General features: G+C 40.0%; 2 protein-coding genes across 2 annotated transcripts; both read right to left on the reverse strand.

Annotated features, from left to right (window-relative positions):
• Positions 1 to 1,796: 1,796 nt before the first annotated feature.
• On the reverse strand, positions 1,797 to 2,732 carry LOC147311815 (olfactory receptor 11A1-like). Its single transcript, XM_086266848.1, has one exon. The coding sequence runs from the start codon at positions 2,730 to 2,732 to the stop codon at positions 1,797 to 1,799; it is 936 nt and encodes a 311-aa protein (XP_086122974.1).
• A 5,532-nt stretch (positions 2,733 to 8,264) lies between these two features.
• Positions 8,265 to 9,200, reverse strand: LOC147311816 (olfactory receptor 11A1-like). Its single transcript, XM_086266849.1, has one exon. The coding sequence runs from the start codon at positions 9,198 to 9,200 to the stop codon at positions 8,265 to 8,267; it is 936 nt and encodes a 311-aa protein (XP_086122975.1).
• Between the last annotated feature and the right edge of the window lie 6,725 nt (positions 9,201 to 15,925).

The raw sequence follows: 15,925 nt of genomic DNA on the forward strand, positions 1-15,925 counted from the left end.
TCACACAAGATATCTCATTTACTGACAGCTCACACATTGCAAATTTTGACCCGATTTTTCTTCCTTTCAGCTGATTGGCCAATGTCATATCAATCACAAATGTAACAATCCAATCAGCGAACAGATGTGTTTGGCTGTTGAAGGAGTGCTAAATTTGTGATTGACATGACATTGATCAATCAGCTGAAAGGAAGAAAATTCGGGTCTAAATTTGTACTTGTAAGTTGAAATCCACACACAGCCAAGAATCTGAGCGCAGAGTTTTTTATTTTTTCTTTGTATCTGTAACCAGACCTTAACAAAAAAAAGTTGTAACTCGTGTAAATATTTTTTTTACAAACACAAATCTTTTTTACACACATGCAAATTCTCATCTGTAGATGCACATACCATTCATTCATTCTAAAACCTTTATCACCAAAGGTATCATTACACCTTTAATCATGAATAATAACATTCCTGATGAGTTCCACAATTTCATAAACATTAGTGCCCCCATTAGAGATGCAGACCTTTGAACTTGGTGAATAAACTGAGCACTTATAAAAAACTTAAAAACAACTGAAGGAACAGATGTCTCCTCTTTAGTATAGAAGATTGTCTGGACTGGTTGTGGAAGGAATTACCTTCATTATCCCCTACACTGTTAAAATTGTTATTTCTCTTCTTCTTTCTGCTGTTTAGTTTTCTACAGTTTATTCTATTCACTGCAACTGAGAAATACTTACCTCTTTAACATTCATGGAGCCTTATTTCTTCAAAGGGACAGAAAAGGTGTTAGAGAGAAGTAAAACAAGTAAGTAAGGTAAGTTAGGAGGGAGCAGGAAGGAGAGCTGGAAGGGGAGCGCCCGATCTGGCTTCCCACAGCTCCCCACCGGATCAGGCTGTATGCTCTTCCTCCCCACTGCCTCTCAGAAAAGGGAACAAGAGCAGAGGGGAGAAGAGCGGAACATTTTCTTTAGCTGATTTTATAACTGCATTATGCTTGTCCTACTAGACCTAGTCTAAATATATAGTGAAATGTAGTGCCCACTATCTCATTCAGGGATTACCATTACTACAGGCAGCAACCACTTTGGAATTACAGCATTATTGCAGGTGAATGCGGCACCTGCACGAGGAGGCAGTGCCACTTACTTTAATTTAAAATACCAAGATAGCAACAGACTCTGTGATACAGTGGAATGGATGTACTGACTCGAGGGCAAATCCGCTCCACTGTGTCACCCAATTCTGGAACTGGCACTAGGCAAAGAAACCCGGTTCCTTGATTTTCTTATAACAAAAATAACTGGGGTTCTTTTTGTGTGTGTGTTCATGCATGAGTTAGTCTGCATTTGTGATTGTAGGCCTATGTGTTCCTGTGTTCTATGTGGAACTTCATGAAAAGGGATTGAATATCACAATTATGTTGTTTGGCCTTTGGAGTAACATTGCATCCAGGGAAAAGATCTTGTGTGCATTTGCTGTACGTTGGTATATGGTATCATGAGCATGATCTGTCTGCATATATATTCCCTCTCTCACTGTTCTGGGGTGACGATGTTAAGGACAGTGTAAGAACCAAAATTTGGTTTCCTGCTTAAGAGCAATACAATACTATAGAGGGTTACATGAGCCTGTTAGTTTATTTTAAATAAATTCAAAAAAAGACACAATTTTGGACTTTTTAATAAATTGCTGTGTTTAGAATTTAGAAAAATTACATGTTGCCAAGTAGTTCTTTGCAAAGAACTTAAAAAAATTAATTGCATGGTTATTTTGTGAATATAAGTAAATCTGCTGAACAAAGACATTTATTTTCTCTTTAAGAGAAACCTTTGATATGATTGCCTTATCTTTGGTAAATTAAATCCATACATAAATGGGGTGAGCATTGGTTGAAAAATGAGGACATACATAGGCAAAATTATATGAACTTCATCTAATACCTGAGAAACTACAGACCTGAAGTCAATAAAGTAAAATATATACCCGACAAACAGGTTTGACACAGAGATGATCTGAGGGGTGCAAGTAGTCACAACCTTCTGCTTGTTTTCTTTCGATGTTTTTCGACAAACTCTCAAAATCTTCATGTAAGAGACTAAAATGAGACTGAAGGGTATGAAAACACTCACAGTTGCGAAGGATATATCAGAAATAAAGCTTTGGATTGAAACTGAACACGAAAGTCTAATTATTAATTGGTGGTCACAATACACATTGTGAATAATATTTTCACAAAACTTCAAACTGAAGATGAATGAAAATGAGAAAATAAAACTAAGAAATGAATACACCCACACAAGCAGAATCAACAAAAACACTCTCTCTGCCTTCATAATGACATTATAGCGTAATGGATGACAGATTGAGATATATCTGTCATAGGCCATGGCTGCTAAACTACAAAGCTCAACAGAAGCACTTGTGTACAAACAACACATCTGCAGAAAACACCACGGCAGGGTCACCTCGTGGCTGTCTGAAAACATCTGTGAGAGCAAAAGAGGATACAGTGATGTGCTGGCATTTATTTCATTCACACATAAATTACAAAGAAGTATATACATTGGCTCATGCAGCCTTCTGTCCACACGTATGACCAAAATAAGGAGTGTGTTTGCCACACATATAGAGACATACCAGACCAGTATTATTACAAAATAAAGGTATTTTAACTCTCCAACATTTTCAAAAGCAGACAGCACAAATGACACAATCTCACTTGAGTTTTCCATTTTCTCCATAATATCCCACAGTGACAAAGATAGGTCAGCAATAATATATATTACATTTGCTAGACAGCAATACAACGACCAGGTATAAATTGCCAAGAAATGTTTCTACTATGATACCGTTCAAATGCTGTTTTACACACACATGTTACCTGATTATGTCACGTTCCTTCTCAACAGCTGTTGCACCTGTTGTACAATGTCCACATTAGCAATCAAAAACAAACAGCAAGTAGTTTTATACTTTAAAAGATTTAAGATTCAATTACACAGATTCTTACATATTAAGAACTCATAACAATAAACTCAGCTGCTTCCCTCCAGGTTGAACAAGACAAAAATAAGCTTCTGCTAATATTTATAGCTGCAACACAGAGGAGGAGGAGGTTGCTGAGGTTCAATTCTCGACCTCACCGATCCTTTAATAATGCAGCTGGAGAAGAAGAGTCAGATGAGGCTGAAGTATCCTTTCATCAAAGCTTTATTACCAATGCGCATTGAGAGATCACACTACATGCAGCCACAGCAGTGGATCTGAGCAGCAACTCCTCAGTCTGTTCATTATAAAGGCTCTGGGCGCTTCCTTAAGGGACTGCCCCTATAGTTATCTAGTAGTAACACAAGCATCTTGCAACCTTTAGCTTACATGCTCAGTCACAGGGGCTACAGGTGAGCCCACCCTCATGCTCGCTACAGTCAGCAAAACAAGTCATAAAAAGAATACATGTTGTTTCCTTATCAACCACACCCAAGGACACACCCCCAAACATTCACATAGAAGGGTACACTCCCCAACTGTTCCTCTGTAGTTTTCTGCTTTTCTGTTCTTCTTTACAACCTACTCCTTATCTCTGCACATCATAAGGGAACTGAAACATGCCACCTGCTCAAATACTTTCTCACAATCCCCCTTTTGATCTCTGCTAAGAGATCACACTATTCAGCTGGTGTTTCCCTTCCAAGTCGTCTTGGTCCACTGCAAACAAAGGCCCTATGGTTGGGATACGAACTAAAAGCTGATTTCCCCCAAAGTAGTAAAAGAGCCAACAAAACCATATCATTTAAGTTGAGATCCTGACACCGAGGTTAGCCAGGCGGCTAATGCTATCTACCGCCTGACTACCGAGGATAGTGACGTCATCAGCGAGAGACCGGTGACCAGCATCGCGGAGCATGACGTCCGAGCGGCACTGAGGAGAGTGAACACAAGGAAAGCGGCGGGGCCAGACGGCATCACCGGCCGTCTGCTGCGCTGCTGTGCTGACCAGCTAGCAGGTGTTTTCACTTACATCTTCAACGAGTCCCTGGCGAAGTCTGTGGTCCCCACATGCTTCAAAAGATCCACCATCATCCCTGTGCCCAAGAACAGCAAACCCTCATCCCTGAACGATTACCGGCCAGTTGCACTGACCTCGGTAGTAATGAAGGTGTTTGAGAGGCTGCTGAAGAACATCATCTCCTCCTCCATCCCAGACACCACAGATCCGCTGCAGTTCGCCTACAGATCCAACAGATCCACAGAGGATGCCATCGCCCACGTCCTACACACCACTCTCAGCCACGTGGACAAGAAACAGGGTAACTATGTGCGAATGCTGTTTGTTGATTACAGTTCAGCGTTTAACACAATAGTGCCCTGCAGACTGTTCACAAAGCTCAGGGATCTGGGACTTAACAGCCGTCTGTGTGCATGGGTGTTGGACTTCCTCACTGGCAGAACTCAGGTGGTGAGGGTGGGCAGGTGCTTCTCCAACAGCATCACCATCAACACAGGAGCACCTCAGGTATGTGTCCTCTCGCCACTGCTCTACTCCCTCTATACTTCAGACTGTGTGGCCACCCATGGCTCCAACACCATTGTGAAGTTTGCTGACGACACAGTGGTGTTGGGTGCCATCTCCAACAACGATGAGGCGGCCTACATGGATGAAGTGAAGAATCTGGCATTGTGGTGCCAGGACAACCACCTCCAGCTGAACGTCTGCAAGACCAAGGAGCTGGTGGTGGACTTCAGAAGGGGTCAGCACAGAGACTACAAGCCCATTATCATCAATGGAGCTCCAGTGGAGAGGGTGCAGTCCTTCAAGTATCTTGGTGTCCACATCTCCTCAGACCTGACATGGGCTGCCCACATTCAGGTCCAGACCAAAAAGGCTAGGCAGCGCCTGTATCACCTACGACAACTGAGGAAGTTCAGAGTCTCTCCAAAGATCCTCAGGATTTTCTATACAGGCGCTGTGGAGAGCATCCTCACACAGAACATGACATCGTGGTTTGGGAACAGCTGTGTGAAGGACCAAAAAGCTCGCCAGAGAGTGATCCGTACAGCAGAACGCTGCTGCAGGATTGCTCTCCCCCCGCTTCAGGACACCTACACCAGGAGATGCCGGACTAGAGCAGCGCAGATACTGAAGGACCCGTCCCATCCTGGCAACAAACTGTTCCAACTTCTGCAATCTGGTAGAAGGTTCCGCATCTTCCGGGCAAGGACAGAGAGACTCAAGAGGAGCTTCTATCCCCAAGCCATCCGGGCCCTAAACACACACACCTGCCCTCTCACATCATCTATAATTGACTGAGACAGGACTCTCTTCCAGACACTCTAAACCAAGGCACAATGTACATTTCAATTCCTTTAATTTTAAATATGTTTATATTGTCGATCCTGTAAAATAGTCAGATGTCTATTCATATTAATGTACAGAATTCACCTGCTTGCTGCTACTACTGCACATTCACCCAGTGTATATACTATATATATATATAATGTTCTTCCTCTACACCCCCCCCCAAAATTTTTGCACATGTCGAGGAGCATGTAAGGCTACATTTCACTGTGTGTTATACTTGTATAACTATGCATGTGACAAATAAAGAACCTTGAACCTTGAACCACCAAAGTGGAACCCTTCTCCACTTGAATCCCTTCTAAATGACCCTTCTAGGAATGCATGTCTACTTTCTAAGGCGACTGAGGTCTTTCAACATTTGTCAGACAATGCTCAGGATTCTTTGCGAGTCTGTTGTGGCCAGTGCCACCCTTTATGCTATTTCATAGGGCACATCTGCACCAGGGCAAACATCCGCCTGCTATACAGATGAAAATAGAGCAACAGGACTGCTGAGTCTTTGATTTTATTTATTTTCTGCTGTGTTTCACTTGCATTTATTTGAAAAACTGAGTCTAAGCAAAAAATAATAATTTTATTTTATGTGCTGGAATGTGCAGAAAATAGGGTTAAATATTAAACAAATTTCCTCCAGTCAGAGAATGTTGCATATAATTTAATTTTTGCTTGATGCATAAAGTTAAAAGATTAAAACTAATAAAAATAAATTTTAAAAAGAGACTTTTCCATTTGATTACATTTTGTATGATTGATTATGCAGAAAAAGTAGAATTGGGCTGAAAGATCTATCGCTTTATCACCTATTCAGGTTGTAAATTGTGTTTTTAAAAAGTAACTAAGTAACCAAGTAATTAATTACTTTTGAAAATAAGTAATCAGTAATGTAACAAGATTACTTTCAAGTAACTTGACCAACACTGGTGACAAGAGCCTGATAGTTAATTTTAAATAAATTCATTTAAAGACACATATTTAAAGTATTTAATACGTTTCTTTGTTTACAGTTCAGAGAATATTACATGTTGCAAAGTAGCTTTTGCCAAATTATTTTAAAAAGAAAGAGTTGCATGGGTCTTTTGGAATTTCAAATATATCTCTGAACCATAATATGATTGCTGAATGTTATAAGCATAGCATAGCATCTTTATTTATAAAGATTATTATTATTTATAATGCACACTAGGCACACTCAGGTGGAGCTGGTCTTCCGACCTGAGGGATCGGGAAGGTATGCATGGATGAAGAAGCTCAGAGAGGTACAGAGGGGCAGCATTGGACAAACATTTAAAAACAAATAAAAGCAGCTTAAAATGGATCCTAAAATGCACGGGCAGCCAATTAAGTGAATATAAAACTGGGGTGATATGCTCGCATCTACGAGTCCCAGTTAAAAGGCATGCAGTCAAACTGAAACTGAACTAGCTGCAGTCAAAAAACAGAAGATCGACTCACCCCAAAATAAAGAGAATCACAGTAATCCTGCTGAATGGTTACAAAAGCATGGATTACTGTTTCAAATTGCTGTCTCGCAAGAAAGTGCTTAATTTTGGCCAGCTGCCTGAGATGAAAGAAACTAGACCTTACAACCGACCTGAACTGGCTTTCAAGCTTAAGCTCAGGATCCATTTTAAAACCCAGATTAACAATCTCTGTTTTACAGAATGATTTCAGGGATTGCAAATCAACACACGGAACAGCAGTGGAGGCAGGTTTAAACACCATTACTTCAGTTTTAGAATTGTCAAAGCAAAGAAAGTTTAGCCTGTATCTAGCCCAGGTTTCTTAAGAAGTGGTTGCACAATTGCATCTTTGAAATTCTTTGGAACCACACCTGAGGTAAGGCTGCTATTTAAAATGGTTAAAATAGTTGGACCTATGGTAGAAAAAACTTCTTTCAGAAAACGGGGAGGGGTAGCATCATAAGGTGAGCCTACAGGCTTTAAATGATCCCCCACCTCCTGTAGCTGAGCAAGAGTAACCGACTCAAACTGTTGAAAGACAGCTGAGCAAATTGGAAGATCAGAGGGGTCAGATGTGGGCAAAATAATCCACGCCCTAGCCGAGGCTACCTTGTTCATAAAGAAGTGCAGAAACTTTTCACACATTTCATGTGAAGGCTCAAAACTAAGAGCAGAGGGAGGGCTTAAAATAGTCTCAGTTAACTTAAACAATATATGTGGTTTCTGATAATTCACCATAATAATGTTTGCAAAGTATTTCCGCTTTGCTTCTTTTATTGTAAGCTGATATAAGGCCCAGCGCTCTCTTAAATTTTGTGAAGGGACCTGTAAGTTATCTTTTTTTCCATCTCCGCTCAGCCCTACGACATTCACGCTTCGCAGAACGAGTTTCATCATTCAACCAGGGTTCAAACTTAGTCTTAGGATGCCTAATTTTTAGAGGGGCAACAATATCCAAGGCAGTCTGACAACTGGTATGAAACCGTAGTTCCTCTACGTATTGGAGTGTGTCAGGAATGGAGAACTGATTATAGTAGGTGGAGAACCGAGCTGCAGTGAAAGAATTTAACAAACGAGTTGTCTTAGCAAGGACATGCCTCCTGAATTCATTTCTAGATAAAGAAATGTCAAACAGAACCGGCATATGATCAGAGAAAAAAGGGTCAGAGACTTTCAGATTAAAAACAGGCAATCACTGCGCTAAAACCAGATCGAGACTGTGACCACAATGTTGCGTGGGTGCAGACCCACATCGAACTAAATTAAAAGAATCAGTAAGATTAAAAAATTCTTTAATCATGGGCTTTTCTGGACAGCACACATGAATATTAAAATCCCCGACAATAAGAAAGGAGTCATATTTTATCGTGACTTCAGTTAGAAATGCAGCAAATTCCTTTATTCTCCTACAGAGCAAAGATGCTCTAGGATAATCTCATTCTGAACAAAGATATTTATTTTCTCTCAAACAGAAACCTTTGATATGATTGCCTTATCTTTGGCAACTTAAATCCATACATAAATGGGGTGAGCATAGGTTGAAAAATGAGTAAATACATAGGCAAAATTATACGAACTTCATCTGGTACCTGAGATACTAAAAACTTGAAGTCAATAAAGTAAAAAATACACCCGACAAACAGATTTGACACAGAGATGATCTGAGGGGTGCAAGTAGTCACAGCTTTCTGCTTGTTTTCTTTTGATGTTTTTCGACAAACTCTCAAAATCTTCATGTAAGTGACTGAAATGAGACTGAAGGGTATGAAAACACTCAATAAGAGAAAGGATATGTTAGAAATAAAGCTTTGGATTGGAACTGCACATGAAAGTCTAATTATTAATTGGTGGTCACAATACGCATTGTGAATAATATTTCCACAAAACTTCAAACTGAAGATGAATGAAAATGAGAAAATAAAACTAAGAAATGAATACAGCCACACCAGCAGAATCAACAAAAACACTCTCTCTGTGTTCATAATGACATTATAGCGTAATGGATGACAGATTGAGATATATCTGTCATAGGCCATGGCTGCTAAACTGCAAAATTCAGCAGGTGCACTTGTGTACAAACAAAACATCTGCAGAAAACACCACGGCACAGTCACCTCGTGGCTGTCTGAAAACATCTGTGAGAGCAAAAGAGGATACAGTGATGTGCTGGCATTTATTTCGTTCACACATAAATTACAAAGTAGTATATACATTGGCTCATGCAGTCTTCTGTCCACACGTATGACCACAATAAGGACTGTGTTTGCCACACATATAGAGAGGTACCAGACCAGTATTATAATGAAATAAAGGTATTTCAACCCTCCAATATTTCCATAAGCAGCCAGCACAAATGAAACAATCTCACTTGAGTTTTCCATTTTCTCCATAATATGTTACAGTGGATAAGATAGATCAGTAATAATGATATATTATATTCATTAGAAAGAAATACCACACATCAATATAGCTGAGCAACGTTTCTACTATGATACCGTTCAAATGCTGTTTTACACACACGTTACCTGATTAAGGCACGATCCTTCTCAGCAGCTGTTGCACCTGTTGTACAATGTCCACATTAGCAATCAAAAACAAACAGTTTAAGATTCAATTACACAGATTCTTAGATATTAAGAACTCATAACATTAAAATCAGCTGCTTCCCTCCAGGTTGAACAAGACAAAAATAAGCTTCTGCTAATATTTATAGCTGCAACGCAGAGGAGGAGGAGGAGGAGGAGGAGGAGGGCCAAACGGTGGCATTCTTTTCTATTGACAGTCGTGTCTGACTTTTTTGTTTGTTTTAAATAAGATACACTGTAACATTATTACATCAACACATCAGATATTACAAGTCTTTAGTATTGTAGAGGAACAAGATACATTTTTCTTAGTCTTAAGAGAAATTAAAATTTCTCCATCAATGTTTTTAAATGCAAATAGAAATTGTACATGTCTACAAATTATGCACAGTTTTTTGTACACAACAAAGTTATATGGTACTATTTACCTAAAAATGCAGCCAAGGCCTCAGGCGTTTTTTATATAACCATTCAAAGCTACTTACAGAACAATCAGGTGTTCTGCATCAAATAGGAAGGCACACAAACGATTTGTGCCACTCCAAAATATAGTTTCTTTACATTGTAGGATGACAACAGAGGCCTAAACCCTGAAGGTCTGACAGCAGGAGGTGTATCATTCCTGTTTTCCGTGTGGAGACAGATTTTACACTGGAATCTGCCTTTGGTACCTTTTTTGGAGCAACTATGACATTCATCTTTTTTTTTTTCACTCGCAAGCAGAGAGTGTTTGCTAGCAGTATCTGTAGAAAATGCTGTTTTTACCGTTTCTTCCCGCTGTTAACACCACTGTTTTATTCAGAAAAAACACATGGCATGTATTTTTTTTTATCATAACTCTGTTTTTACGTGGCCTATCAACGCAGTTTAAAAACTGGTGTATAGCTCGAAGTCCACACTTGCGACCCAAGTTGAAATGGAGACTCTGGGTCGCTGCATCTTTTTGCTGTGTCGTCGTAAATTTGTCACCTGATTTTGACGCACTGGCGTGTCCGTCGACCCCAGAGGGTTAAGTAGTCCAAAACTTAACTTAAGCTTACACATTCAAATCCAGTTGTCATTTATGTTGTACTATGACCAAATGAACTCAACTATCAAATATACAAGCCAACAAAACCATATCATTTAAGTTGAGATCCTGACACCACCAAAGTTGAAGCATCCTGCATTTGAATCTGCCAAGAAATTCTATCCATAAAAACAATGAACATAAACAATAAAAATGTGGAGGCCTGGTGAAGTCCCACCAGGAACAAGTCACACATCTTGTGATCAGTGTTGTTGTGGCTAGTGCTAAGTGCATCAAATGGCTAGTAGCAATGGGACTGACACCTCATGTCCACCTCTGGTTTGTGTATTTCTGTGTCAACAGGCAACAGCTACCTTGAAACTACAAATGTGTGCAGCTGCCTGAACAATGGAGGTGAGAAACATAGTCAATTCAGATTTGATCTTCCCAGCCTCTTCCAGGAGGAAAAATGAGACTACCTTCCTTCCTTGCTAGTTTTGGGAATTGAAGATCTCACAGGTTGGGGCCTTTGCCAGACACTCATAGTGCACCCTCACTATACATCTGTGCCCCTCTGCACTCCAGTCATCTTTTGAACATCTTTGATTTTAGTTTAGTCAAAATGCTGGACAATTCCGGTGCTATCAAATACATTGATTTGTGCCAAGCCAGGTATATAATTTTGTAGGATTTAATTGGAAAAAGAAAATCCAGAGATAAGGCGATTGTGGATTTGTACCTTGCCAAGGCCATTTTTTGCCCTAGTCAGGAAGAGCAAAACATGACTATCATCAAAGTACATTTTTGCTTAGAGTGGATATTTGATCAAAGTTTCAATTTACTTTGTCATTTTTGATTAAGGTGTTGCTGTGTGCTTCTGTTTTATGACATTGTCAAAAAAATTATGAGAACTGTTCAAATTGTAATAATGCAAAGGTGAGCCGAAATGTTGTCAACATGTATTCAAAAAACATTTTAACCGAAGGTATCAGTATTCCCTTTCGTTAATCAGTACTTGGGACTAGAGCAGGGTGATATGACCAAAAATATTTATCACGATATACATTTGAAAATTTGCGATAACAATATAACTGATGATATAACCACAGACTTCAGCCACTGCACAGAGACCTGCCATCTTCAGAAGTTTTCTGATGACTCTGCGGTGGTTGGATGCATCAGCAGGGATGATGAGACAGAGTACCGGGCTGTGGTCGACTCCTTTGTCACGTGGTGTGAGCAGAATCATCTGCAGCTCAACGTGGCAAAGACCAAGGAACTGATCGTGGACTTCAGGAAGACCAGGAAACACTTGACCCCTGTTTCAATCCAGGGGGTCAGTGTTGACATTGTGGAGGACTATAAATACCTTGGAGTACACATTGACAATAAACTGGACTGGGCTAAAAACACCACAGCACTTTACAGGAAGGGCCAGAGTCGTCTCTATTTTTTGAGGCGACTGAGGTCCTTCAACATCTGCCAGAAAATGCTGAGGATTTTCTATGAGTCTGTGGTGGCCAGTGCGATCCTCTATGCTGTTGCATGCTGGGGGAGCAGGCTGAGGGTCGCAGATGCCAACAGACTTAATAAACTGATCCGTAAGGCCAGCAATGTTGTGGGGATGGAGCTGGACTCCCTCAAGGTGGTGTCGGAGAGGCGGATGCTGTCCAAGATAAAGACAATGTTGGATAACACCTCCCACCCACTCCATGACATGTTGGTCAGTCACAGGAGCTCGTTCAGTGAGAGACTGAGATTACCGAAAAGCACCACTGAACGACACAGGAAATCATTCCTGCCTGTGGCCATCTCCCTGTACAACGCATCCACTTAACACACTGTTTGCTGCTACAGCTACACATGTTTCTTTTCCAAATATTTATTTATAAGTGACTTATGTATGTATGTATGTATATATATGTATATATTGTACTATTCTTAGTTAGCGTATTGTCTGTCTTGTCTTAATGTTGGTTTAAAATGGAGCACTGTAACAAAAAATAATTTCCCCCAGGGATCAATAAAGTATTCTGATTCTGATTCTGATAACTGACGATATAATTGACACTACACAAAATACTTTACAACTCCACAACTTTATTAGTGCAAAAAAACCCATCAATGTATTTTCACTTAATCAAGCAGCTGTTTTTTTATGTCTATTAAAGTTATATAAAAATGTAACAGTGCGATTGCAAATTCCTTGCTGACAGTTTAACCAAAAGGCATTTCCAGTGGAAATTGGCTCCTCACTCTGCAAGGCGCCTGCCTAATATAGCCGTAATGCTCCGACAATCCATCAAGCGGTGCGGCTTCGTAGCTTAGCAAAGTTGTACTAAAACATTTGACAGATTTTCGAGCGCCAGTTCCACATCACTGAAGTTGCAGCATTTTTACAAACCAATTCTGGTTCATCTGTTTAATTTAACGTTCCACTTTCGCTCTTCTTATTCTGCGTCGCCGCCATGTGCGTATGTAAACATAGGCACTGCGCATGCGCGTTTTACCCATATTCTATCACGATATTTCATTTTCCTGTCGTTTCCCAAAATTACACCAGTATTACTGTGAACGGTGTGATATAGCCCAGCCGTACTTGGGACATTTCATTGTTCTAAAATCTTTATAATATATATATATATATATATATATATATATATATATATATATATATATATATATATATATATATATTTATACATATATATATATATATATATATATATATATATATATATATATATATTAATAATGTTAAGTACAGCGATCCTAGACTGGCTGGGCCTCTCTGGAGGTACACTGCCGTTTGTTCCTGGTTAGCTGGATGAAGGCAAGTATAACTGTCAGCTCTGGGATGCTACAGCTAGGTGGCTGGAGCTTGGTCTGATGAGAGAGGAGGATCGGTTGCTGGATGCCATTGTGCTGGAGAACTTTTTGGCAGGACTTGCTGGTGAGACAGCAGAGTGTTTATGCTACCATCAACCCAACAATCATATGACCCCCTATGAGCAAACACTTTGGCGACAGTGGGAAGGAAAACTCCCTTTTAACAGGAAGAAACCTCCGGCAGAATCAGGCTCAGGGAGGGGCGGCCATCTGCTGGGACCGGTTGGGGTGAGAGAAGGAAGGCAGGATAAAGACATGCTGTGGAAGAGAGACAGAGGTTAATAACAGATATGATTCAATGCAGAGAGGTCTATTAATACATAGTGAGTGAGAAAGGTGACTGGAAAGGAAAAACTCAATGCATCATGGGAATCCCCTGGCAGCCTATGTCTATTGCAGCATAACTAAGGGAGGATTCAGGGTCACCTGGTCCAGCCCTAACTATATGCTTTAGCAAAAAGGAAAGTTTTAAGCCTAATCTTGAAAGTAGAGATAGTGTTTGTCTCCCGAATGCAAACTGGAAGCTGGTTCCACAGAAGAGGGGCCTGAAAACTGAAGGCTCTCCCTCCCATTCTACTTTTAAATACTCTAGGAACAACAAGTAGGCCTGCAGAGCGAGAGCGAAGTGCTCTAATAGGGTGATACGGTACTACAAGGTCATTAAGATAAGATGGGGCCTGATTATTTAAGACCTTGTATGTGAGGAGCAGGATTTCGAATTCAATTCTGGATTTAACAAATGGAGCCAATGAAGGGAAGCCAAAACAGGAGAAATATGCTCTCTCTTTCTAGTCCCAGGATGTTGCTTTTAGGACATCCTGATAATAATGAATTACAGTGGTCCAGCCTGGAAGTAATAAATGCATGAACTAGTTTTTCAGCATCACTCTGAGACAGGATATTTCTAATTTTAGAGATGTTGCGCAAATGGAAGAACGCAGTCTTACATATTTGTTTAATATGTGCATTGAAGGACATGTCTTTGTCAAAAATGACTCCAAGATTCCTCACAGCATTACTTGGAGGCCAAGGCAATGCCATCCAGAGTAAGAATCTGGTTAGATACCATATTTCTAAGATTTTCAGGGCCGGGTACAATAACCTCAGTTTTATCTGAATTAAGAAGCAGAAAGTTAGCGGCCATCCAGGTCTTTATGTCTTTAAGACATTCCTGCAGTTTAACTAATTGGTGTGTGTTATCTGGCTTCATGGATAGATAGAGCTGGGTGTCATCAGCATAGCAGTGAAAATTTATGCTATGTCTTCTAATGATACTGCCTAAGGGAAGCATGTATAACGTAAACAGAATTGGTCCTAGCAGTGAACCCTGTGGAACACCATATTTGACCTCAGTGTGTGGAGAGGACTCTCCATTTACATGCACAAATTGGAGTCTATTAGATAGATATGATACAAACCACTGCAGTGCAGTACCTGTAATACCTACAGCATGTTCTAATCACTCTAATAGGATATTATGGTCAACAGCATCGAATGTTGCACTGAGGTCTAGCAGGACAAGCACAGAGATGAGTCCACTGTCAGAGGCCATAAGAAGATCATTTGTAATATGATCATTTGAGTCACTGAGTCAGTTGACCAGAGAGTGCAAAAAATGTACATTTTCACTCAAACTTAATTTGTTTCTCTTTTCATGCATATCCTACTGCTAAGATGAGTGATTCTAAAAGAAAATAACTATTTTATAGAGCAAAAAAAAAGCAAAAAAAAAATTCTAAAGGGAACATTTATTTTGTTTATTTTTATTTTATTAGTATTTTCCTTAAATGTGTCAAATATATATTTTCTTATCTAAATGTCCACTGAGCTGTGAGCCAGGGGGCGGTAATGCGCCTTAACATTGGTTGGCAAGCAAGAAGAAGAAGCTGTGAGCCAGGGGGAAGGGGGTGAGTGAGTGAGTGAGTGATTGGCCCTTTCTCAATTCTCAAGTATTGAGTATTGAGAGTACGGACTCGCCGAGAACACGAGCACGGACTCGCGATTTGTACAATTGGAACACCAGCGTACTTGATGATGTCACAGGTCCGGAGTTTTTACTGCCGTCCCCTCTTAATTTAACTATGAGTAATATGTTATGAAGCTTAACTTTAATCACAGCCAAACCGGTTTACTCAGGAACAAATAAAACACTGAAATAAACCAAACATTAACATTTAGAAGTGATCTAAGTGACTTGTATATCATGTTTAACCTCAGTAATGAAATCTCTATTAATAAAAATAGTGTACATGTCACAGTTCTGGGTCCGTTGGACCCAGCAATTGAGTTTATGTTTTGGTTTACTTTTGCATCATGGATTATTCTTTGTTTCTCTGGTACTTTGTGTTTCAGTTATCTTGGTGTTTTGGATTGTTTTCTCATTCTCTTGTTGTAGTGATGTTTATTATTAGTGTTTCATGTTTTGTGTTTTATTGTGAAAGTCTTTGTCTTAGGTTAGTGTGTGCAGCTTTGTTCCCCCTGTCTCGTTAGCTCTGATCTCCCCCAGCTGTGTCTCCCTTCTGTGGCCCATTCCCTCATTACTACCCTGTGTATTTAAGCCCTGTGTTTTCCCATGCTTGGTGTCGCGTCGTACCCTCAGAATTATGCCTGTGTGTTCAGTTCTCAGTGTCAT

Source organism: Aulonocara sp. 'chitande type north' Nkhata Bay, linkage group LG16 (genome assembly GCF_057382095.1).
Source record: "Aulonocara sp. 'chitande type north' Nkhata Bay isolate Kocher_YH1m ecotype deep benthic linkage group LG16, A_spYH_male_GT1.1, whole genome shotgun sequence".
Lineage (NCBI taxonomy): Eukaryota > Metazoa > Chordata > Actinopteri > Cichliformes > Cichlidae > Aulonocara > Aulonocara sp. 'chitande type north' Nkhata Bay.